General features: G+C 37.8%; 1 protein-coding gene across 1 annotated transcript in view; it reads left to right on the top strand.

Moving 5' to 3' along the window:
• The window catches only part of SUGCT (succinyl-CoA:glutarate-CoA transferase), a gene marked incomplete at both ends in the record, with an annotated part of 326326 nt that overhangs the window by 257322 nt on the left and 44543 nt on the right, over positions 1-24461 (top strand). The window contains one exon of the mRNA XM_079538007.1: positions 16370-16433. Coding sequence (XP_079394133.1) covers positions 16370-16433 — 64 coding nt within the window. The remainder of the gene's footprint in view (positions 1-16369; positions 16434-24461) is intronic.

Raw genomic sequence — 24461 nt, 5'->3', positions numbered from 1 at the left:
TCTTAATCCAAGTAGGATTTTGTGCTTCTTCTTAACCTAGGTAGGATCTAGTCTCATGAAACCAGGGAAGGTTTAGATTAGATGTCAGGGAAGTTCTTCACAGAGAGGGTGGTAAGGTGCTGGAACAGACTCCCCAGTTAAATTGTGAATGCCTCATCCCTGGAGGTGTTCAAGATCAGGCTGGATGGAGCCCTGTGCAATGTGATCTGGTACAAGATCTAGAGGTTGGTGGCCCTCCCTGTGGAACAGAGCATGGAACTTGATAATCTTTGAGGTCCCTTCCAACCCAAGCCATTCTGTGAATCTATGATTCTATGAAATAGCTGGAAACAAAAGACAACTTTATATACGTATATTTATTTGATTTAATTTTGTCTCACCTCTATACATTTTGTATAGTTTGATTCTTTTTCACTCTGCTTGCTTAAATAGTACTTGCTAGAGTAAAGGTCCTTATACTACATTCGTAGTAATGCACAAGGGAAATTTCTTCTGGCAAATGTTAATTGCTAGGCAGCTTGCATCAAACAAGTACAAGATACATTGAAATGTTGCTAATTGACAGTATTATGAAGGTCCAGAAATGCTTCAGTATGAATACGTGTATAAATCACATTAAAAAAATCTGAATATCTGCTTACATTTAAATGTTTGAAAAAAAAGGCTCTTCTTCCATGAGAGATTATAATAAATTCTGCTTTTAACACTATAAAGTCCTACTACTGACGTTATACAACAGGTGCTGCTGCTGAGGTAAAAAGTCCCCATCACAAAAGTTAGAAGTCATACTTAGATGTAGCTTCATACACATGAAGATTTCTACAAAAGTAATGCCTCCTATTTTATTACGTTGGCTCCAGAGGTGAATGCTGGTAGTGTGGCATTAGAGTCTTACTCTAATGGAGTAAACTTACTGCCAGTATCCCATTACATTTTGTTGCCATGTGACAGATGGCAGCAGATGGGCAGGCTGGCAAAATGGAACCTGACATGGATGTACACATGAAGCAGAGGTATGTAATTTAATTCTTTGATGAGGAAAAAATGGCACCATTGACTTTCATCAATACTTGCTGAATGGTTATGGAGACCAAACAGTGGACGTGAGCACAGTGACGCAGTGGTGGAAAGTGACAGTGGATCATCTCTGCTGATGCAGATTTTTGCAAGCACAGCATGCAGGTTCTTGTTCACTGCTGGAAGAAATGCATAGATACTCGTGGTGACTGTGTTGAAAAATAGCATTTTTAGTACCTGAGAATTTGCTCTGTCGTGTTATTGGGCTCTTTCCATCTGTTGTCATTTCCATGGAGGAGGCATTTCTTTTGGCATAGCCGCAGTACCCGCACTCTAAAATTCCTCACTGGGAATTTTAGAGCAAAAGAAAGATCAGGCTACTCCTTGCATGGCAGGTCTGACCCCAAATGGGAAGATAATGTTGAAGATCAGTGCAGAAACACCATCTTCAAGCTTTATCAGGTTCTCTGTGGTTTCAGGGGTACAGGTAGAACATTCTAATTTTCTAACATTTCTACAGCACGAAGAAATGAACAGTGCTTTCTTAAGATTTGTTTCTGTTAAGTAGTTGATGTGTAATTTCCAGAAGAATTGCATTTTAATACAGAAACACCAAAAATCTATAGTATGATAGCTGGTGACGTGACTGGAGGCTATTTGGTTAGTCTATACATTAGTGTTCAAAACTGATATTTCTCTGATGTTTCATAAGCTTTGGATTTGTATTGTTATTGTTAAGGTTAATGGCAGAGGGTCATTAGCTTCAAAGCAAGAGAAGTCTGGGAACACTTCACAGTCTGTAGAAAGTGTTTTCTTTAAAAGCCTGTGTTGGTTTTTTTTCACAGTTACATCAACAGAATTCAAATACTAATTGCTTTTATAAGGTTACGTTCTCACAGACCATCTAGTGCATATTATTGACTAAATAACTGCATGATATAGTATTTTCAAAACTTTTTTTTTTTAACAAAGATTGTTTATGGAAGAAGTCACCTTTTTTCATTTGTACACTTATTGCTCTGAAATACCTTGCTGGCCTTTGAATTCCTTCGCCCTACTGCAATTTGAAGAGAAATTTTATGGTTTGATAGTAAACTCATGAATCTGAATGTTAGTAGTGGAAAAACAGATTAAAAATAGGCAAGTATCAAACTGCTAGAAAGGAGTGGAAGGTATGGATAGAAAATGGGAAGTTATTTTCTGTTGGAGGATGCTTCTATGTATTCATTCTGCAGGTAAGTACACTTAAATGCCATCTCCTTGATATGTACAGGTAAGAGTTCTTTATCTCCAAGACTTTTGTGATAGTTCTTTCAAGGCCAGTGCTAACAAGACAAGAGTGTAAAATGTAGGGTAGTTGCTGGTGACGGAAGTTTCTTTAACAGCCCAGTACATGAAGCACTGGGAAAAAACAAAAACAAAACACCACTTTGTCTGAACAGCCCAAACAGTGCTTTCCAGCATGGTCTGCTCTCATTTCTTCACTGTACACTTCTGACTTGCATCAAAATGATGTAGTTTGAACCACAATCACCGTTTCCTTCCTAAAGAGCTACAAAGATCCATGCAAGGAATAAAGGAAGGAGAAGGAATAAACTGCTGGTGAGGAGAGTTGTAAGGAATCTGCTTGTGGCAGGTTGAGGATCTATAGGGAGATGCTCCCATCTGGATCTACTTTACGGTGCTAAGCAGGTGCCAGTGTGAAGTGGCATTCTTCTGAGCAAGCTCTGCAGTCCTGGGAAGGGGTAAGTACTCTGGGCTGACAGACAAGTTCTAACTAAACAACGAATGATGTATACATAAACCGTAGCACTTACATGGCAGGTGAAAGATGGATGGAGTACTTGAAGAGAAGGCTCTCAGGAGCTCAGTGTGGCGTGCAAGATTGGGAAATCTATACTGATTGTGTGCTTTGTCCTGGGAGAAAGAGGTGAGGCCCACAAGGACCATCAGAAACCAAGTGATGTATTAGCATGATGGTACAGTGCTGTTAGTGGTTCCTTTGTGTAGTATTAGCCCAGCAAAGTTTGTGAATACTTGAGGCTTCCTGAGTGCTGAAATTTCTTTCTATAAATATATTCTCACTGTAACGTGCATGCCTGTCAGAGAAAACACACATGATTTTTATAATAGAACTATGAGAAGCGTTCTTGATACTCAGTATTGTTAAAGAGTGCACATTTCAAAATAACAGTCCTTCTGTGTGTTGGAGAAACACCTCAGTATGTTTTAATCCAAAACTGCAACTCATGTGACTTATTCTTCCTACACCACATGGCAAATAAAGATACTTCTGAAAAACTTCGGTTACTCAAAGCCTCACAGAAAATGTCAGAGTTTTCTCTTTGTCACTGCCAGCTCCATAGGAAAGACTGGATGTAATCTCCAAATGTAATGAACATCTGAAATGTCTATGAGATTAGTATGAAAACAATGGCAGGGGAAAGGTTCTTCATATTTCTTCTCTGACAGTCTCCCACTTGTGGTATGCATTGCTTGAAGGCCTGGCAGTCCAGCTGTCCTAGCTTGTTACCAAAATACACTTACATTTATTTGCGTTTACAAGTAAGTTTTCCACAAAGGAAAACATCTGGAAACTTCTTTAGTTGTTGTTTAATATGAAAGCTGAGTTAAAATGGAAGAAATACAATATAACGTAATAAAAGGAAGGTCTTTTACCTTATATTCTTGATACCAAAATAGTATGATTATGAACAATTCAGGACATTCATCTTCCTTTTTGCATTCACTTGCATTAAAAAATAAATAAATGAATTAGTCTTGTACATGCTTTCTGCATAAAGAAAATGTAAAAATAGTATTTAAATGTTGAGTATAATATTTCTAATAAGCTGAAGTATGAAAAAATACGGAAAACCAGTGATTTTTAACACCACTGCTTGCAGTAAATTACTGGCTGAACAAAGTGAAAAAGTGGACTGTTGTGGTAATAAAATCAGTCTGTTTCTATAGCACCTTCCAGGTGACCAGTGTAGAGCTATCAGTGTTATACATTAAAGGTAAGACACAGCTGGAGACAGGTTCTTTTGATCCCACAGCCAGTGCTTTGAATACAGTGCATCTTGCTATCAAAATGAGCCAGGTCTCATATCTAAATAATGATACAGCCAACCATCTTTGCTTAAGCATTTACGTGTTTAAACCCACTAAAAAGATGCTATTACCATCACATCTCAGTTCTTAGCAGAAAAGAAAAGAAACCGATTTTTGAGCAGCCTGAAAGCCCCCTTAAGTCAGGATTAGGTCTGCAAACTTGTAAAACAGAATTTATGCAGTTACTTACAGACCTGTTTGCTTTAATTTCTGCATATTTTGACCTAAGTTATAAATCCTTGTTCTCTTAGTGTCCCTGCTATTCGTTATTAATATTAATTATGCTATACACCAGTGAACCCTTCTGAAATGCTTCTCCATGAGAGTTATAAGCATGACTGTTTACAGGAGTTTGGTCTTCTGTTAGAGTAGAAGCACTTTCTTTTGCTCTCACTGCTTTCCAGTGCATCAGATGAAAACTCTTGAGATTTATATCAGATGTTTGTAGCAGCTGTCTCACATTTACCTGGACTGTGAGGTATAAACTGAATTTCGTACATTTTCTCAAGAATAAGTATGTGTTTAATGATTAGACAATGGCAAAGGTATTTCTGCTCTGTCACAACCAACTTTCATTGTTTAATACTTCTTGAATTATTTAATGTCTCTTTGTGCATAATACTGTGGCTAATTCAGCGGCAAGGACTTTAAATTTTGTTTTGTAGCACTAGGTTCCAAAGGAAACAAAATATTAGTATGGGATCTTTACTCTTAAGATCAATCTCCTATTACTTCAGTTACTGAATGTGAAGGATAAGGTAAAAAATTGAATTGCTAAAAACATTAATCGTTTGGTTCACTTAGGCTACAAAAACAAGTTGCTGAGTAGAGGCTCAAGAAGGAAGATGGTGAGGCCAGCACTTTCATTAGATGTCTGAGAGGAGCTCACTGTGGTAGATGTATTCTGTGCCAGCAAAATAAACTACTAAAAGATGTCTAGAAACTTATCTCCAAAACCTGGTGAACTCTTTTTATGTTCATTTCTGAGATGCTTTTATGTTAATGTGCAGGTTTCATAGTTTAAGAATGTTTTCAGCATTGCAGTTAAAGAATGTGAAGTAGGATTTTCATTGGGGTATTTACACAGAGGAGGAAAAACCTTTGTGGATGAGGTTGTCTTGAACTGCAGTAAAAATAGATTGCTGCTGTAGGAAATTAATGAGTGTGGCTTGTCATACAGGAGTTGAGGAAAAGCTGACAAATGAGGACTCAGACTGTTTAGAGACATCTGTTAATGATGTCAGTCATACAAAAGGTGTAAAGGGACAAGAATGAAATGTACAGCAAAAGTGAAGGAGGGTCAACTGAGATATTTTGGAAAGCTAATAGAGTGACAAACTGTAGAGTTAAATAAAAAACGATGTGGCCAATTCCCTGCTTCCCTGAATGCATACAAAACTTGTACATATCTTTATACCAACATAAGATGTGTAATGGAAAAAATAGGTGACCTGAAATTCTTGGCAAACAAAGAGGATCTTGACATAGTAGCCATTACAAAAGAATGTTGGAATGACAAAAATCAATAGGAGAGTGTAATACCTGACCATAAACTAACAGGAAGGACAGATTAGGTCATAGAGCTGAGGGAGCAGTATTAGTGCTGTACTTATTGAGCCTTCTGATCAGGAAACGGATATTGAGTCCAAAATGTTGAAGTAGATCAAAGAATCAACTAAGCCTAATGAGGTAGTAATAATGGGGGACTTCAACTACCTTCTGCTGTTTGAATGTCACAATGGGATAAAGCATAAGGGAAGCAATTTCTCATCACTCTGAGTGATAGCCTTTTAGGAGCATTCCATTCCAGAGGATGCGAACTTGGTGGCAATTCTTGACTTGAGTAACATACAGGAATGAAGGTAAGAAATTCTGAAGAACTGTACCAAAGAAGATTTAAGTCTTTAACTTAAGTCATGGTCACTGTAATACTTAAGTTTGTTATGAAGGGCCAATAGTTAGGAATAGGTTTAGAGAACTACCAATAGATTGGAGAATGTGAAAATTCTCTAGGCAAAAGGCACTAAATTAAAATTAAGGAAATTAAGTCCTTAGAATCTATATGGAATCCAGTTGTAGTATTCAGTAATAGACTGAGAAAGAGATACAGCAGGCAACAGAGTAGAAAGTATTTGAACATGGTTATGGAAATCAGAATTTCGATGGACCCAATGACAGGAAACCCACCTTTAGGGATGTCTGTAAAAAGGCCTTCTGCCACAGCAAGTGCCTAAAAAGCTGTGAAACTGTAGCATAAGAATATTTTTTGTCAAGAACATCACCTCACACCACCAAAAAAAAAAAAAAAAAAGTTCACCAGAGCAAAGAGTAAAACAGTGGCAGATATGAGGACTTCCCAGTGAACTGTGGTTTTCTGTTGTGTTGCATTCATTTGGTATCACTGATGTGGTGGTAGGTAGATACAGAACTATGACATACTAACAGAGTCTACTTTCTTAGAATAAGAGAACCAGGAGTAAAGATCTAAAATTAACAACAAACTGGAAAAACAGCAACAGTAAAAGCAGATCTCACTCATTCAAAAATTTCTAAAGAATGCTGGTTTTGTTTGAAGTAATACTATTCCAGTGTAAAACTGTGATATGCTTCAAGCATGTAGACAGGGGAAGGATGATGGATCTCATCTACCTAGACTTCTGCAAAGCCTTTAACATCGTCTCTCACCACATCCTTCTCTCTAAATTGGAGAAGTATGGATTTGAAGGATGGACTGTTCGATGAATTTAGAATTGGTTGGCTGGACGTAGGCAAAGGATTGTGACCAACAGTCCTGTGTCTGGGTGGAGGCCGGTCACAAACGGTATCCCACAAGGGTCAGTCTTGGGATCGGTGCTTTTCATCATCTTTATCAGTGACATAGCCAATAGAATTGTGTGCACCCTCAGCAACGACCCCAACCCGAGCTGTACAGTCAGTACTCTGGAGGGAAGGGAAGCCATCCAGAGGGACCTGGACAGGCTGGAGAAGTGGGCCCATGAGAACCGGGGCAGCCTGGTCTGCTGGTTGGTGACCCTGCACATAGCAGGGGGTTGGAACTGGATGAGCACTGTGGTCCTTTTCAACCCAGGCCATTCTAGGATTCTATGTGACGTTGATATAAGAAAGGGTTGTCTTGCCAGTACAATACCTACATGTGAACTACATGTTAGAGGCTGTTTTTGGAAACAGAATAACAAAATTATTTGGAATGTAAAACGACTTTCTTTTGCAACACGTCTTGAAAATACTGGGAATATTGCATTGAAAAAAAAAAAAAAAAGAGGATAGGCTGATAAGCAAAACATTCTGCTGCTTAACACCATTCTAATAATACAAAGTGGAACCAGACATTGGGTATGGATACATATAATATTCTTTTCAAATTTCAAATGAGTGAAAATCTTTTTATTTGGAAGGAAGTTTTTAGGATGTGGGATGTGATCCCAATATGATATTCTGTTCACAACATGCTCTGTTACTTCTTTAAGGGGTGATTATGGCCATGGCACTACGTTCAGCATGTACAGGAAAAACAGCCTTATTATTTTCTTGTGGTTTGGAGGCACGAGTAGTAATTACATTTACCAACAGCCAGCTATTTTTTTGAGGTTACAAAAATACAGAGAAAAGGGTTACATCATTTCCTTTGTGGCCCTGGAAATCCTTTCCACTTAACTCAAGATAAAGCTGTGAAAGAGTAGCGTCTGCTCAAATGCATTGCCTTACATTAACTAGACATTTTTAAACTGTTTTGTGTTTCTGACTTGTAACATATTTGATACATTCCTGATTCCAGCATCTCCTATAGTTTGGAATTTAGAAGCTGATTGCATCCTAGGTAGTAATTGGAATGGTTCTGAAACCTTGCTGGTAGTTCAGAGTGAGATTGCCTTGCCATAGGTGTTTGGTTGCATACCTGGATGACTGGATGATCTTGGAGGTCTTTTCCAACCTTGATGATTCTGTGATTCTACCATTCTGTTATTCTATCCTTCACCACTTTATTTATATGAACTTGTAAATAATGGATTTGAGCTTTCAAGCAATCAAAAATGAAGCCTCTATTTGAATCTCCATTTTCCAGCTTGCAGGTCTTTGGCATGAACATGAAGTTTAAAAATGTACTTTGCAGCCATATTTTCTATCAATTGTATTTATTTTGAAATTCCCTTTATTCTCATTTTCTGTCCTATATATCAGTTAGCTTTTAAGTGAGACTCAGAAGAGGCTCAAATACGGCAACCAAAATAGTAATATTGAATTGAACATGCCTAATTGTAACATAAATATTAATATAGAGAAGTAGTGTCAGTTGAATAATTATTTTTGAACATGGTGAAAGTATAAGAACTGGAGTTAATATTTAATTCTCTTTGTGAAAGCAGATGGCTGAGGGACTTTAACTCAGGTAGAAAACTTTTAACCACTTTTTACCTTATGGTTATTAACAACACTGGGGAAAAGAGCAAAATTAATCATTGAAGTTATTATGTCTGAATTACTCTGAGCTTTATAGCAGCTGATTTAAGTATCCTCTGTAGTTGTTCTCATGACAAGCTAAGAGGAAATGATGAAACAATTGAGAATATACATGATGAAATGTATTAAATTACCCTCGATTTACCTTACACAAGTAAAATATTAAGATCTTTCCTTAAAAGATTCTGTGAGGACTTCCTTACATATTGGGGGAATAATATTAAAGTAATTTTAAATTAAATTCTTTTATTCTCCGAGGTTAGAGGGCAATTGTGAGTTGTTCTATTTGCTACAGTTTGAATAAAGTCAAGCAATAATGTGTATCAGCTAAATAAAAATAATTTGTAAAGATTTCTGTAAATGTTATCCATCACCAAATACTTTCCTTTTATAACATGCTTGAATTTGATTTTGTCTGCAGATAAGTAATTCTAAAGTAGAACTGTACCAACTAATGATATTTACTTTTGTTCTTCGTTACATATATATGACACGTATATCATTTTACAATTTCAGTTTGCAAGGAAACTTGACTTAAAAAATATTTAGCAAAGGACTGTGTGGAAATCACACTAACATGGCATAACTCAGAGCAACCTATATTTTACTGATGGCAATAGGATGCACTTATTTCTACTATTTTATGTACTTCTTTTTTTTCTTTGTGAATATCATAGAATCATAGAATTGCTCAAGTTGGAAAAGACCTTAAAGATCATCAAGTCCAACCACAACCCAACCATGTTGCCCTAACAACCCTCTGCTAAATCATGTCCCTGAGCACCACATCCAGATGGTTTTTAAACACATCCAGGGATAGGCTCCCTTCCTGACAAAGCTATTCCAGTGGTTAACAGCCCTTTTTGTAAAGAAGTTTTTCCTGAGATCCAGCCTAAACTTACCCTGGTGCAACTTGAGGCCATTTCCCTTTGTCCTGTCGCCAGGAAGAAGAGGCCAACCCCACTCTCGCTGTGAGCACCTTTCAGGTATTGGAAGAGAGCAGTAAGGTCTCCCCTCAGCCTCCTCTTCCCCAGAATGAACAGCCCCAGTTCCTTCAGTCTCTCCTCACAGGCCATATTCTCCAAGCCCTTCCCCAGCCTTGCTGCCCTTCTTTGCACCTGCTCCAGCACCTCCATGTCCTTTCTGTGCTGAGGTGCCCAAAACTGAACACAGCACTCGAGGTGAGGCCTCACCAGTGCCGAGTGCAGGGCAGGATGACTTCCCTGGTCCTGCTCACCACAGCATTCCTGATCCAAGCCAGGATGCCATTGGCCTTCTTGGCCACCTGGGCACACTGCTGGCTCATGTTCAGCCCACTGTCCATCCAATTTGAGAGGCTTTACCTTTGCAGTTCTTAGTATCAGGAGGAAAGACATAAACATTTACCATAAAAAAAAAAAAAAATCCTATGTGGAATGTCGCAGACAACAGTCTGAGATTACACTACTAATGCTGCCACTAAGCAAAGATTAAAAAATGTTGACATCAGGCTTTCTTTTGATGTTCCTACTTTAATTTCCAGGATGACTATATTTTGAGTAAAATGAAATGGCATGAAAAGGTTATTGCTGAAAGACAGACTGCTTGTGATTTCCTTATAATGATCTCATTGTAGTCCAGTGTAAAATGCCACCAAAACATTAATTTGATTCACAAAAACTCAAGTGATAATATGTAATACAGTAATAGAATATTTCTAGCATGGAAGGTGAACCATATGGAAGAAAAAGTAACTTACAAAAATGATTCTACTTTTAGCTATCATCTTTCATACAAACATCTTTATTCATAAGCTCCTTATGCCGAGCTAAGGTAATGAATGAATAGAAAGGGGATAGGGGGCTCTGCTACGTAAGGAGGATCATGATTGTGTGTAGGATATGAGACAATGGAGGAGAAGGCCTTTCAGTTCTATCTCTTAATTTGTTCTCAGATTTCCCTTGTCTCTGATAGCAATGGATGTGAGCCTTGCAGTCTTTCAAGGGTTAGATTGTAGTAATCTTGTCTTACACCTTTCCTTTGCAGCTTTGAGAATGTACAGCAGAAGGAGTTGGTTAAGTGGTTGGTCTTTTGGTGGTTTTTTCCCCCAGTTTCTTGTTGAGAATTTTAACAATGGGACATATGAAACAGGAAGTTACACAGTTCTTTGAGACTCTATTGCTGATGTGGAAAAACAAATGTATTGCCAACTTTATTGGGGATTAAGTTATAAGCATTGAATTCTTCAAAACAAAATACAGAACCAAGTATACTATTATAGGCTAAATAACTGTAGAAGATAGAAGTGTAATGAATAATGAGAATTTCAGTTCTTTAGAAAAAAATGTATCTGAGGAAAAACCATATTTGTAATAAAAAGGGAAAGAAAGTTTGATTTCAACTCTAACAGTCCCTTTTAAAAGGCAATAATGGAGACTCTCAAAGATACAGAAGGCTTTTACTAGTTGCATTTTAAGAAAGAAATGGAATTTGTGCATCATAAAAAGAAATGTTTTAAAATTATTTTAAGTCTGCAAAGTTAGAATAAGAATCTAGAGATGTAAAACAGGAAAATGTGCATTTTTTTTTTTTTTTGAGTCCTGAGTTAGCTGCCGGAGAGCCTGCGTGTTCTTCCTTAACCAAATGGTGTTACTTGTAGGCCCAGCCTTTAGTTTACTGTATGAAGAAGCTAGTATGCACCTTGAATGAATATTGATTTCCAGTTCATGTGTGCGTTTCATTGCGTTGGAATCACAAATAATTAATAACATGCATAAAGGAATCCTATAGAAGTTACAGAGAAAGAAAGCCAAACTTTCAATGCTGTTTGATTAAGGGCATAACTGGAAAGATTCTAAGTATGAGTTAAAATGATTAGTTAGATTTTCCAATTCTTTCATTTGGAAAAAGAATTCTGAATGCCTCACTTGTCTGTCTAGCAGAATTAATGATTTGATGCATTGCCAAATGATTAGACCAGTGAACAGATTTTCTTCCACCAGCATTTTTTGTTGGAAATACCTGTATTTTTAAATGTCATCTAAATAGTCTCACCCCATGAGCTCAGAAAAAGCTGACCTGACCTTTTGACACCACCTGTTCAGGATTGGGAATTTCTTCAGCATGCTATTCTACGCAGATAAAAGGTTCACAAAATCTGACCTGAAAAGAATGGTTAAAATAATTAGTTTTGTTTAGTCTAGGAAAGAGCAGACTGAGGGAGGTTGGGATTACGATCTTCCAGTATGTAAAAAAAAATGCTGTAAAGTTGCTACAGATTTGTTTTCTGTATCCAGTTGAGAAGACAAGAATGAAAATGTTTATGTGAAGTAAAGACATTTAGATTAGGTAAGAGGAGAAAATTTTCTAATGTAAGAATAGGGGAATATGGTAGAGCCTGTATAAGAAAACTGTCATCATCTTTACTGGAAATTTTCAAGAATGCTGTCTTTATTACACCTGTCAGTAGTAGTTGAGGATGTTAATGCTGTTCACATTACAAGGTAAATAAGTAGATGAATTTGGTACTGGATGTGCAAACTTTTAGCTTGCCTGGGCTGCACTGAGTGAAGAGGAATTGTCTTGAGCTGCATACAAAGTACGTTGGTTGCTCCAAAAGTAATGCCTCATATTTATTTCCATGGAAACTGCAATAGATACAAAGAATATGATAACGCCATTCAGTAGAGCAAATTCTCAGCTGCTAAGCACTTTTTCAGTACAGTCGCTACCATTAACTATGCATTTCTGCTGATGATAAACAAGAGCCTGCATGCCGCACTTGTAGCAATCTGGACCAGCAGAGGTGATCCACTGTTGCTGTCACCACTGCTGAAATGCACCACACACTGCTTCTTTGTGCTCACATCCACTATTTGGCCTCCATAAAGGCTCAGCAAGCATTGATGAATGTCAGTGGGTATAATTTTTCCGTATGGAGGGTTTCAGTGACACACCTTTGCTTCCATGTGAGACAGACCCTCCCTGAGCCTTCTTGGATCTGAGCAAAGCCAGTTTCCTCACACTGCCCTGGGATGAAATGTGCCATGGACCTTCCCCAGCCCTGACACACCAGAACAGGCCTTAAATGTGAAATGTAAAAATGATGAACCCTGCTGCTCACTTCAGTTTTTTCTGTCCAGGTCAGAAACAAGCCTTGGAAAATAACCTAAGGCTTTTCCTTATTCCATGTATCCAGTATTTCCATGCCTGCGTAGAAGCTTCTGCTCTATATTTGAGCTTTTGTTGAGTGACTGGTCATAAATTCTTTCACAAATAGGTCATTCTTCAACCATTCTAGTTAGTTCCTGATCTTGTCTTCCCAAGAGCATTACAGAATCTAATCTCAAGAAAAGTTTTATCTTGCTTTGTCCTTTAACACAACTTGAGAATAATTTCAGAGTCTCTATTAGCTTGATGCATTACTCAATGTGTCCTTTTTCAAGCACAAGGACGTAGGTTGTGCAGTGAATGTTAGGAATCGTTTCTGTATAGCTGAACAGTCAACACCAGTAATAGGAGGGCTGCTCCAAAAGTAATGCCTCCTGTTTATTATGTTGGTGAGGTCTCCCCATGGCCATCTCCAGACATTTTTTTTTTCCTTTTTCCTACTGCCTTATCCTACCATGTGTGTAACATCTTGATTCCTTATACAGCTGTTAGCTGATTTTTCTTAATAAAAGTCCCTTGATCCTGCTCTTTTACTACTAATTAAGTAATAATGCTACCAACTAAACAAAACAGGTTTTGTTTATCTGGAAATTTCAGCTTCAGAGACACAGACTGCATTTAAGAAACTTCGCATAGTTGCTTTGAGCAGAAAAAAATGGGCAGATCAGTAATTCACATATTTTCCTTTAAGTATATATATTTTTAGCAGACAATAGCAGCATTCTAAAAGAATGTCGTTCTCCAGTTCTCCAGACGTGAATTTCAGCAGGAAATTCAGCAGGATTCTGAGTAAAGTAGCAAGGTTCTAATGTGTGGGATGTGTGTCTGTACCTACCTGGGCATACTTTTAAGAAAAGGGTGGGAATAAAGGCAAAGTTCATCTGGAATCTGTGGGATTTCAAACTTTATGCTCTTTCTTTCGTAGAGCATACTTCAGAAAAGTATTTAAACTCTTTCTTAATGCCAGCTAATGGCAGCGGCTCAGCAGAAAACTGTAACTATGTAAGACCTGCAGGATCAGGCTCCCAGGGCCTCTTCTTCCCTCAAAATGTTTGTGCTCTGGGAAAAGATTAAGTAGTTTTAGAACAGTAGTATAATGTAATCAGTGTACTTAAGTATGATATAAATATATCAGATATATGACATACTTGATCCTATTGTTGCATTAACTCTTTATAAAGAATTAGGTACAATCTGATTTCAGATGTCTTTCTGGTTTCTTTTTCCCCACTGATAGCTCTTACAGGGTCCTATTAACCACACTTGCACTGTAGTGGAAAAAAAATTGTAACAAAAAGAAACAAACAAACAAAAAAACCACTCATGGGTACAGACAGCTCTGATGGACTAAGAAATCTGCTGAAAACCTGTGTTACAATGGATGCCAGGCTAAACAGGAGCCGGCATCGTGCATTCCTCATGAATAAGGCAGACCATATGCTTGGCTGCTTTGTACTGGTGAGTCTGTCCCTGGATTTCTGTGTCCAGTTTTGGAACCTCCCATTTCAGGATGGCTGCTGAGAAACTTGTGTGGATTCAGAGAAGAGCTGCCAGGATAACAGCACTTGGGGTGAGGGAGGGAGCTGGACTGGTTTAGTCCAGCAAAGGGGATGCTCCGGGGAGCTTTCATAGCATCCACATCTGCTAATGGCGAGACAATCAACAGAGATACACAGTAGTATAAGATGATATAGCCCAAGGCAACAGCTTCAAATAAAGATTTGGCAGGTTGAGACTGGATATTAGGAAATAATGTGTTTTATTAGGAATATGGCACAGCATGGGAGCCTGTTACTTGGATGTAGTGAAATCTCCATCCTTGCAGGATTTCATTACATGTTCAGGAAAAGCTGCTGCTGTCCTGACTGCTTGTTGGCAGTAGGCACATGTAAAGCGGGAGTCTGGACTAGATGTTGTCCAGAGATCCCTTCCAACCAGATTATCTGCTGTCCTGCATCAGTCATTCATGTTTCTGATGAAAATCAAGGTTGAGAATTCCTCATTGTTACACATGCAAAGCTTTGCAAAGCCAATTAAAAGCTTGTTTGAAATGTTTAACTCATGAGTCCAACCTTTTGTCTTTGATTAGGCCACACTGATATAAGAGACATTGTCTTGGGCTGCATATGAAATATGTAGGTCCCTCCAAAAGCAATGTCTCCTATTTTTTTTCCATATAAACTACAATAGGTACAAAGAGCCCTGTAACACTGTTTGATTGAGCAAATTCCCATCTACAAAACACTATTCTTCAACACTGTCACTACTGATCGCTATGCATTTTTGCCTGTGATGAACAAGAGTTTGCATGCTGCACTCATAAAAGTCTGCACCATTGGAGATGACCCACTGCCACTGTCACCACTGCTGAAATGCAACACCTACCATCTCACTGTGCTCACATCCGTTGTTTGGTCTCCATAAAAGATCAGCAACAGTAGATGAATGTCAGTGTGTTCATTTTTTTTTCCCCATGGAGGAATTTAATGATGCTATTTCTTTGTATGCTCTTCCATGTGAGACGTGGTTTTGTCAGACTGCTCCTCTGCTGCCATTTGTTACACAGCAGCAGCACATAACAGAATATTGGCAGAAAGGTTCAACTTCTGCTACTCCACCACCATCTATCTCTGATATCATGCACCAACCTAATAAAACAGGATTTTATTTTTGAAGCAGCCTTCATACATAATATAGTTGATGTACACGAGCAACAAAACATATTTTACTTTTTAAAAATTGTAAAGCTGTTTGGCTCGTGGGAGGGTTATCTCTACAGGACACATATATTAAAAAACAAATGCCAGTTATGTGATTAAGGTGACAGCATTAGAAGGATGTCAGAGTAATAAGTGAGGAAACAAAAAAGACTGCTTATTGACTTCGCTGGTAGATTTCCATTAAATAGTAAAAAATTCTGTTGTGAATTGCTTTTCCTCTGTTTGAGAGTTTTGATATACCTTTGTTTTCTGGTTGAGTTTAATAACGCGGAATTGGAAATTGTGATGAATAATCATCCCATGCAGATAGAGGGTTGTTATGCCTTCTAAGCAGAACAGAATTAACATCAGATTTATGATGGCTTTCCCCAGTGTTTGTAAGAGCTATTGGGACAGCATTGTGTAGCGTGATCTATCATAAGCTCAAAGACACCTGAATATGAACAAAGAAAACTAGAAAGCATCATCTCTGCATAGGCTTGTAATGCATATGGCAGAGCAAAAGTGAAAGTGGTTGAAGGTTTCAATTCTCCATGTTGCTACCAATTGTTTGTCTGTCAGTGGTGGAAAGTGTGATGTGCTTTCAGCTCAATTGCTTCTGCTTGATGTTGGATACAGGAGCCCAAAGGTATGTTAGACATGTCAAGTCTTACTGAGGTTTTTATTGATATGCATAGATAGAGAACAATGTCAAACATCAGGGCTTTCATTTTACAAGCTATGCAAATTACATGAACTGTAGCTCCCTGGATTTTTTATATTCTCTAAAAGAACATGGAAATACATGTGTCCTTTTTACTTTTGAGTTTAGGACCTAGTAGATCATTTTTTTGTTACACACACACATGCATATATATATATATATATATATATTTTTTTTTTTTTAATAGGTGCTGCACAATGGACTTGTGATGGAAATGGATCACCCAACAGCTGGGAGAATAGCTGTTCCAGGTTAGATGTTTAATTCTTTTCTCTAAATGGAGCTTGAAATTAAATGTTACATGACATCCTGAATAGTTCTGGAACTCAGCTGAGGACATGACACATCTTCACATTTCACTCGAATGAACAAAAGTTTAAACAGGAAGACATTTGCGCTCATATTCATTCCAGTAGCAGAAAAATTGGTTAAAATGTGTGTCAGAATAGCTTCTGGTTTTCATCGGCCAGTTGTCATACAATTTGAACATGGATTTGATAATATTTGCAAACTCCCACTGCTAGAAATATTACTGCTAAATCGTCTGCATGAATATGTGTATCTGGTTTTGATTTAGGTCTATTTTGCAAGTTACACAGACGTCTTTTAGGGACATTTCTGTTGTTAAAAATAAAGGAAGAAAAGGGAAGTTCATACCAGAGGTTTGATCACAGTATTTTGTTTAATGAAATTAGACATAAAGATCGGCGGTGATGAGGTCTTAAATAGCTACTTTGAATTTCCAAAGAATATGAAAGTAAAATAGGAGTATCTTTTTGAAGTGGATCAGGACTTTGAGCTAGTTTAGCTTTACTCACATTGGAGTTGTGAAATGGGGTTAGGTTCATCACGGGCAAATCCTCATCCAGATCCTTGAGGTTGGCTCTGTTTTGATGACTGAGCTTTATCTAACAATCTACTAGCTCTTTGGCCAACTTTTCCTAATTTTCTATGCTTCTCTATATCCCAAGCCACGTTAAGAATTGTTTCCTTCCTCATTCGGAGCACCGTGCCATTTTTATTTTTATAACATATTCTCCTTACATTGTGACTTTCTGAGCCAAATTCCATCCCCTGACACGGCATCCAGTTGTCATCAATTTCAGTTGACTTGAGCACATGTAGTGGTAAGAATAGTTTGACCCATAAAATTTATCTTAATTTGCACATCCTGGAATCTTACAGGGATGCCGAAAGAATTATTTGAATGAAATCATTCTCACATTAGATCATATTTTCTGCATGAATAGAGGGGGTGTTTTGTGTGTGTGTATGTATATGTGCACTTTGTATTTGTTCTTTATCACAGTTTGCATTCCACATTTGATCCCACTAGGTTTGGAAATGTGTTTGACCATATTCAGAAGTACTTCTCTAATTTAGATGTGTGTATGTGGAAATAGTAATCCTTTTGTTTCAGTTTCTAACAGAAATGTAATCCTGGTTTATTTATCCAAAATGGAAAGAGTAACAAGGGTTTTGAATTAATTCTTCTTAAGGAAGTGGGCAAAAAAGCCTCGCAGATGGTAGAGAAAGTGTGTAAGGTTTTCATATTGCATACAATGTATAATCTATCTTAGAGAAAGCAAATACTCCTTAAGGGGATAGGTTTAACTGCAAGAAGAGGAAGGAGATGAAAGGAATGTTCTAATGTCTGTCAGCAGCGATAGAGAATATTGGCAAGAGAGGGAATTTTTACATAGATAAGCCATAGTATTTCCCAAATCCTCAGTTATTTTTTATTTTATTAAAACTCAAACTGGTGACACTGCACTGAACTAAAATAAATCATCTTAATCTCCAATGATTTGGCATTTAGATGGGATTGTATGAAGGGTTTGTTGTATTGAAGCAGATGGCTGAAATGATGATTGCGTATTTGAGCAGGAAAAGGAGAAATCGTTCCTTTTCTGGCATGGAAAGAGGAGAGACAAGAGAAGGAAAGGTGAAGGACTGCTCAGTGTGAGCGGAGTGGACCCTTTGGTATCACCCAAAAGACAGAGAGTTACCCTGTCTCAAAACTAGATTGCATGAGGAGTCTATTGCTGTTGACAGTAGGTAATGGAATCAATGATATATCTAAAGATTACAGGAAGAAGTGTGTCATCAAGACCTCCAGCAGACAAACTGTTTCTTGATGACTGTTTAAATTAGAAACAACTTTGTCTTTTATGTGATTATATTTGAATATTGGGTAAAGGGTGGCTTTACTAAGCTCTTAGTTTCTGCTTAATTGAATGGATTAATGAAGATATTAATGTGAATGTTGGAACTGAGTAAAGTAAAAGTATCCCTCTGTAAAGAGACTCGAGAGACTGATCCCAAAATGAAGTGGGTGACTGTTATTTCTTAACCATATACGCCAGATTTTAATATATATTAATTGGATTGGACATCACTCTTGAAGCTCTTGACAGAAGTCAGACTTGAGCTGCCAAGAAAAGTTGCAAGTGCATTTACATACACTTAGTGAGTGCTTGCTGGCACATTTCAGCTCTGAATGTTGTGACAGACCTCTGTCTCTAGCAAATTGGTTTAGACTAGTACTTCTCTAGGTACTTCCTGGCATTGTAAGTGGCTTCCTATCTTTGAATCCTCACTTGTAGATGCTGCATTTATTGAAATACTATTGTGCCATTTACTTTAATACAGGCTATGTTTGTAACACTGGACTTCATTGATTCATAATCCCTTTTTTGCTTAAATGTGTTTTGAGTACTCCTCAAGTGGTTACTGACCTTGATTCTCTTCACCCCTGTTCAGTGCTTTCCCTCTTTCTTTTCCTAGCATGATATACTGCATGCTGATAAGCACATTCTAAGGTACTTGCTAGCTGATGGAACTGGAATGATAGAAGTTGCGTTATAAAAAATACTTCCATTCATTCTCTTTAAAATGTGTATTGATAATGAGAGAGATACAGATCTTGTCATTTGATATGTCTCCTACGTTTCCTACATTCATTGAAAAATGTCTTTAGGAAATTGTTTCTCATATTCCTTTAGAAGTATATTGATGTTGTGATATTATTCAAGAACTAAGTTGTTGAATACAGATGCATATTTTTGTCCTATAGTGAATTGCCATATACCATATATGTATATGCAATACCTTGAGAAATCCTTGCTTGAATCCCAGAGACCTGGCACTGTACAGCACTTACTGTGTTCTTTGGTAGAACTAATGCATCTAATTGTAGGACTATACTGATGAGACTCTTCTGGCTCCATCTCTGAGGTCATCAAAGCTCTGAAGTCAACCAAAGCTTCATCATCTTTAGTTCAAGGGATGGCCTCCAGTGACTGGAGCACTCAACTCCAGTCCAACTCCAGAAGAACAGGGGCTCTTCTGACCTTGGTAGAAGGTTGAGCCTGCACAGCAGCCCACAGGGAGCTGAGAGGCGCTAGGATCTTCACAACAGTGCATGCTGGGAGGATGAGGCAGTGAATGCTCAGACTGTACATCAGAAAACTGTTTTTCACCATGAAGGCAGGCAGACAGTGGAGCAGCTTGACCAGAGAGGTTGTGCAGGCTCTGTCCTTGGTGGTTTTCAAGGAAGTACTTTATTTCACCCGAAGCAACCTGGTCTGACCTTACACCAGAGCTAGGTTTGTGCAGGAGCTTAAACTGGAGAGACTTCTTAAGGTCTTTCAAATGTGAATTATACTCTTAACCTGTAACCAACCCCAGTATCTCCTCACTCAGTTCCACTGGATGTAGGCCTTTCCATAGAGCTTCAGAGGAGAAGAAACATATCTTTGAGAAAATCAGAGATGTAGGGTACATAAAGTACTTTTGAGAGCAAAAATTAATGGGGGGAAGTGTTTCACAGAGTACCACATTGCTGATGATTCTGGATAGCTCTGAGACAGTACAGCTGAGGAACTTCAAGAAGCTTTAGTGTCAGAATTAACCTTGAACACCTTTGCTAAGGAGGAATGGACATTATTACCGAAGCATAGTAGCAAGTGAGTTTGTGGCAGCCACTAAGTAATTTATTCTGAATTGCTATGTGGAGTGTAATGGATACCAACCCATGCCAATTCTGTAGAAAAAGCTAGCGGATGCAGTGCAGTCTTGCCCAAACTTTCTCCGTTATAATACATGGTATCTGTTCTAGGAAACTTAAATAATAATATTATCATCTCCTGCATCTAATTATGACTTCTAAAAGTTACCAGTTGATTTTTTTATAGTCAAAAGCTGGTTTTCTGTTGTTTGGGTTTTTTTTCTTAATAACTTTGAAAAAAATAAATGCATTCAGCTGTACCAAAAGAAAGAAAAGAAAAAGGAAAAAACAAACTTCGTAGAATTTACTTTATTAACTATTAGGAAAGCCTGTGAAAGGAACCTTACTTACTTCTGATCCCTTCTAGGCTTTAGTGAACTGGAGATTTGGATATAAGCCCACACTTTGGAATCATCTCTCATCAAACAGGAAATAACATAACTGTAGAAATCATGTAAAACATCAATTCCGGACAAAACAGCTATTCTTAGTTTTGATAGCGTTCATATTCTATGTTTTCCTTATCCCCATTTCTTGAGTTCCTGTTCTTTGGCCCATGATCTGCATCAAGGATGTCTTCATTGCTCTGAAAGGGCAGTCTTATACCTGGCTTTGCGATTTCCTTTTGTGTTCTTGAGATAATGTGTCTGACCCAGCCTCAGTTAGGAAAAACAGTACAGGATTCCTCCTTGGCATAGCTTTCTTGGACTTAGTTCAGGCAATCCATGTTAATTAATCAGTCCACTCAGGAGAACTGTCCCTTTTTCCGGTCTTCTCGTGTCACTGTACATTACAAATATACTATTGAAACAGGAAAGACATTTTTTTTCAGAGATAGGCTTTTCCTGTTGTATGATTCATTAAATTGTGTCATGGTTCCATGGAGACTAATTGCCATCAATCTCTTAGAAGAAATTTTTTAAGGAATAAAACTAGGAAGCAAGAAATCTTATAGGATGTCCTTATAATGCTATGGATTTTTTTCCCTAACCTTGTGCAAATAATTTATCACTCTCTGTGTCTCACCTTATTAATCATTTGCAGTTTTTCAGATCATAATTAATGGCTTTAAATACTTTGAGTTATAAGGAAATGAAGTCCATATAAAAAATGCTGTTTCTTTGTGTATATATGTATATGCTTACTTTATCAGTGTAGAAAATAACTAGTTAAAAGTTATTAACAGTGGCATTTCTGTATGTTTGCTCAGCAGATATGCGTGTTAATATACATACTATGTTTTTATATATGTACTGAGGGAAGCTTCAATAGGGCTTAAATAAGTGACAGAGAAAAGCGACTTCTGTTTGGGAGAAGTTAGCAGGAAATTAAGGAAGTCTGTACTACAATCCATCGTTTCCTGCCTCTAGGAGATCCCACCATATAGCGACAACAACCACAGCATAAAAAAAAAGCCCAACAATGTTGTTTGTTTTTTTTTTTTTTTGTTCAAGAACCTCTGCTTGAACTTCTGATCCTGTCTGCTTCTCATCAGGCTGCTTTTTCGTATGCATCTGTGCGCACGCGTGTGTGTGTGCATGCATGTGCATAACTGATGTTGATTGAAAAATTTTAATTTCACTTCACTATTTATGGCACATTGGAGACCAACAGCTTCACCGGCATTACTGTTACCTCATTCACCTTTTTTAGTCATCAGCGCTGACTGTTTATGTCTTTTACATTCACAGGACTTATTTCAATTTTGAGGAACTCAGGACCGTTACAGGAACTCAGCAGACATGATATACGACAGCTCACTTAGCCATCCTCAAATACTTCAAAAAATCTTAATATATATATGAACAGTATCTTCGAACTGATTGCAAAAGCAGAAAAGAGATGGTGGGAATATGTTATGGTTTTAGGATTATGATTTAGGTTTTGGATTATGTAGAAAATGTTAGTAATGTTTTTAATGTGTGATACTGTTACGTGGAGTCTTTAAGATTTCTTTTGAGCTATAACAGAATAAACAAGCCTCTTCATAGCTTTGCTCCTCTGTCACGTGTGTCCAGAGCATTTTTCTACAGTATATTTTAAAATTTGTTAAATCTGCTGTAGCCACAGAAGATTTTTGTGCCACAGATAATAATTTCAAAGTTAATTTTTCAAGGGAGGAAAGAAACCTCTCTCTTACCTACTTATGGGGCTGCGATTATTGGAGTGGATGTCTTTCCCACCAGGCTCAGGGTAAGCACTCACGTGCCATGCACTCGAGTCAGGCATGCTTTGTGCTTCTCAGGGGTAGGTTGTCAAGGGTGTTAATGTTGTCTCATCTGGACTCTCACCTTGGCAGACCAGAGGTTTTTGAAGCCCCTTCTTAAGTTTTGCACATATGGCAACGTTGGCAAAGTTGTTTTTTTCTTGTTTCACATGTTCCTTTCCAGGACTTGATGCTGTGGTATTGGGAGATGAAATAAAAATACTTCATTGGGAGATGAGAGCATTTTCCCACTTGGTACCTAATGTAACAAAGTCAAGTGCAATTGTGATTGAGGTTTGGCTCAGTGTTGATCAGTAATAATGCTTCTACCGGATAATATTTTCTTTATATGTCCTTTGTATTGCTTTTAAGTTGAACATAGCAGTTCCTTATGGAGAGTAATCTATCATCTTGCTGCTACATGGGAGGAAAAAAGAGGTTGAAATGTTATCTGAATATCCAAAAAGAAGCTCATTAATTTCACTTTGATGGTCACAGTCCTAGAATTTGGCTTTCTTTAAAAGTAAAAATGACTTATTTTTCTCTGTTTAAGCTCGTTTCCCACTTCTTTCCATACAAGTAACAGCAACAGGCCCTCACTCTGTAACAAGCACGACCAGGTGCTCACGGGGCTCAAGGTGTGTGATTGTAAAGATAGATCTGCGTGCCTCGTGTGTGTTGTAAAACAGCCAAATTACTTCAACACCCATAAATTGTGAGTATATCTTTATGATCTCTAATAATTACTGGATATGAAAAGGAATCCACTGTCAGCTAAAAAAGTTCGGTTTTATTAAATGCAAAAATATGTTTTAAACATTTAGACAATTTTGCTTAGTCCCTGGGATACGGAGTGCACTAATCCTCGTTTGTGTTTCCTCCATGTTGCTCTGACCCGGGCGCTGCTTCCCGTGAGTGGAAAGCACGATTTGACTGAAGCTGTTTTACGTGAACCTAAACTGAAAAACTTCATGGCCAGCAGTGGCCATCAGATCACGTAGTTTGTGTTCGTGCAGAATTGGCCGTGGAATTCCATGAATTCACTTTTTGTGTGTTTGACTGCAGCGGGTCTTATCCACAAGCCCTCAAGAAATGGAGAATTTAACAAATATCTGTTGTTTTCTTTAAATACCTGGTCAGATTCATTATTAAAAATAAACAACAAACTTGCCTTTTTTTTTTTTTTTTTTTTTTTTCCCCTAATCCAAAGTGCAGCACTTAGGCTTATTTGTGTCTTTCTCACATATGTGAGAGCTTTAACTACTTGTGCTCCCCCTGTGAAAGTACTTACATGACAGAAGTCACATCTGGATGACTTTTTGGCAAACAGTGTTGGGTAATTTGCACATGTCTTTTAAGGTATGTTGTGTAAGCAAAGTGCAGCAGCCTTGTAACTCTGTCTTTTATATTGCAGTTCTGCACATTTGCAGAAAAAAATTGAAGGTCTACAGGTGTATGGAGTAATATTTTTTGCTATCAAAGCAAAGAAGATACTGTACAAGAAAAACTAACAGAAAATGTCAGGGATAGACAGCAGATTAACTGTGTTTTCCCTGCATTTTGTACATCTGATTGAACGTAATTATATTTTCTTAATATATATTTTTTTCTGACAAAAAAAAAAATCTTGGAGTTTATGTTTGTGTATTTATAGGATGGGCTGCCTTTGTTTAATTTCAGCTCTAGTTGAAATATTTCCTATCATTCCCTTAGGGGTGAGTGTGTATCTTTGTGATTATTGTTTGCTGTGATTGATAGGTTCTTCATGTGCTTTCGATTCCTGAAAACTGCAAGTTTGGCAACACTGCCAGCCTACATGGTGCATTCATTCCTCTGCTGTGAGCTTTCCATAGAGTATGAAGAAGCAATCTGGTCCAGACTCCATTCCTGTTTCTTCTCTCTTTGATTTCAGTTTCATAATCAGTACCTAAATTTGATTTAGTTACCTCCTGCTCCAGTCTCTGTTGAGGGTAGTGTTTCTGAGTTGTTTGTATTTGTCAGTGTTATGTGGAAAGAGATGCATTCTGGAGTGAAAAAAGTACAGTTTTGACCGTTCTTCTATGC

The sequence above is a fragment of the Tetrao urogallus genome, assembly GCF_951394365.1.
Source record: "Tetrao urogallus genome assembly, chromosome: 7".
Classification (NCBI taxonomy): Eukaryota; Metazoa; Chordata; class Aves; order Galliformes; family Phasianidae; genus Tetrao; species Tetrao urogallus.
The sequence above is the reverse complement of the archived record's forward strand: the minus strand, read 5'-3'. Positions and strand labels throughout refer to the sequence as shown.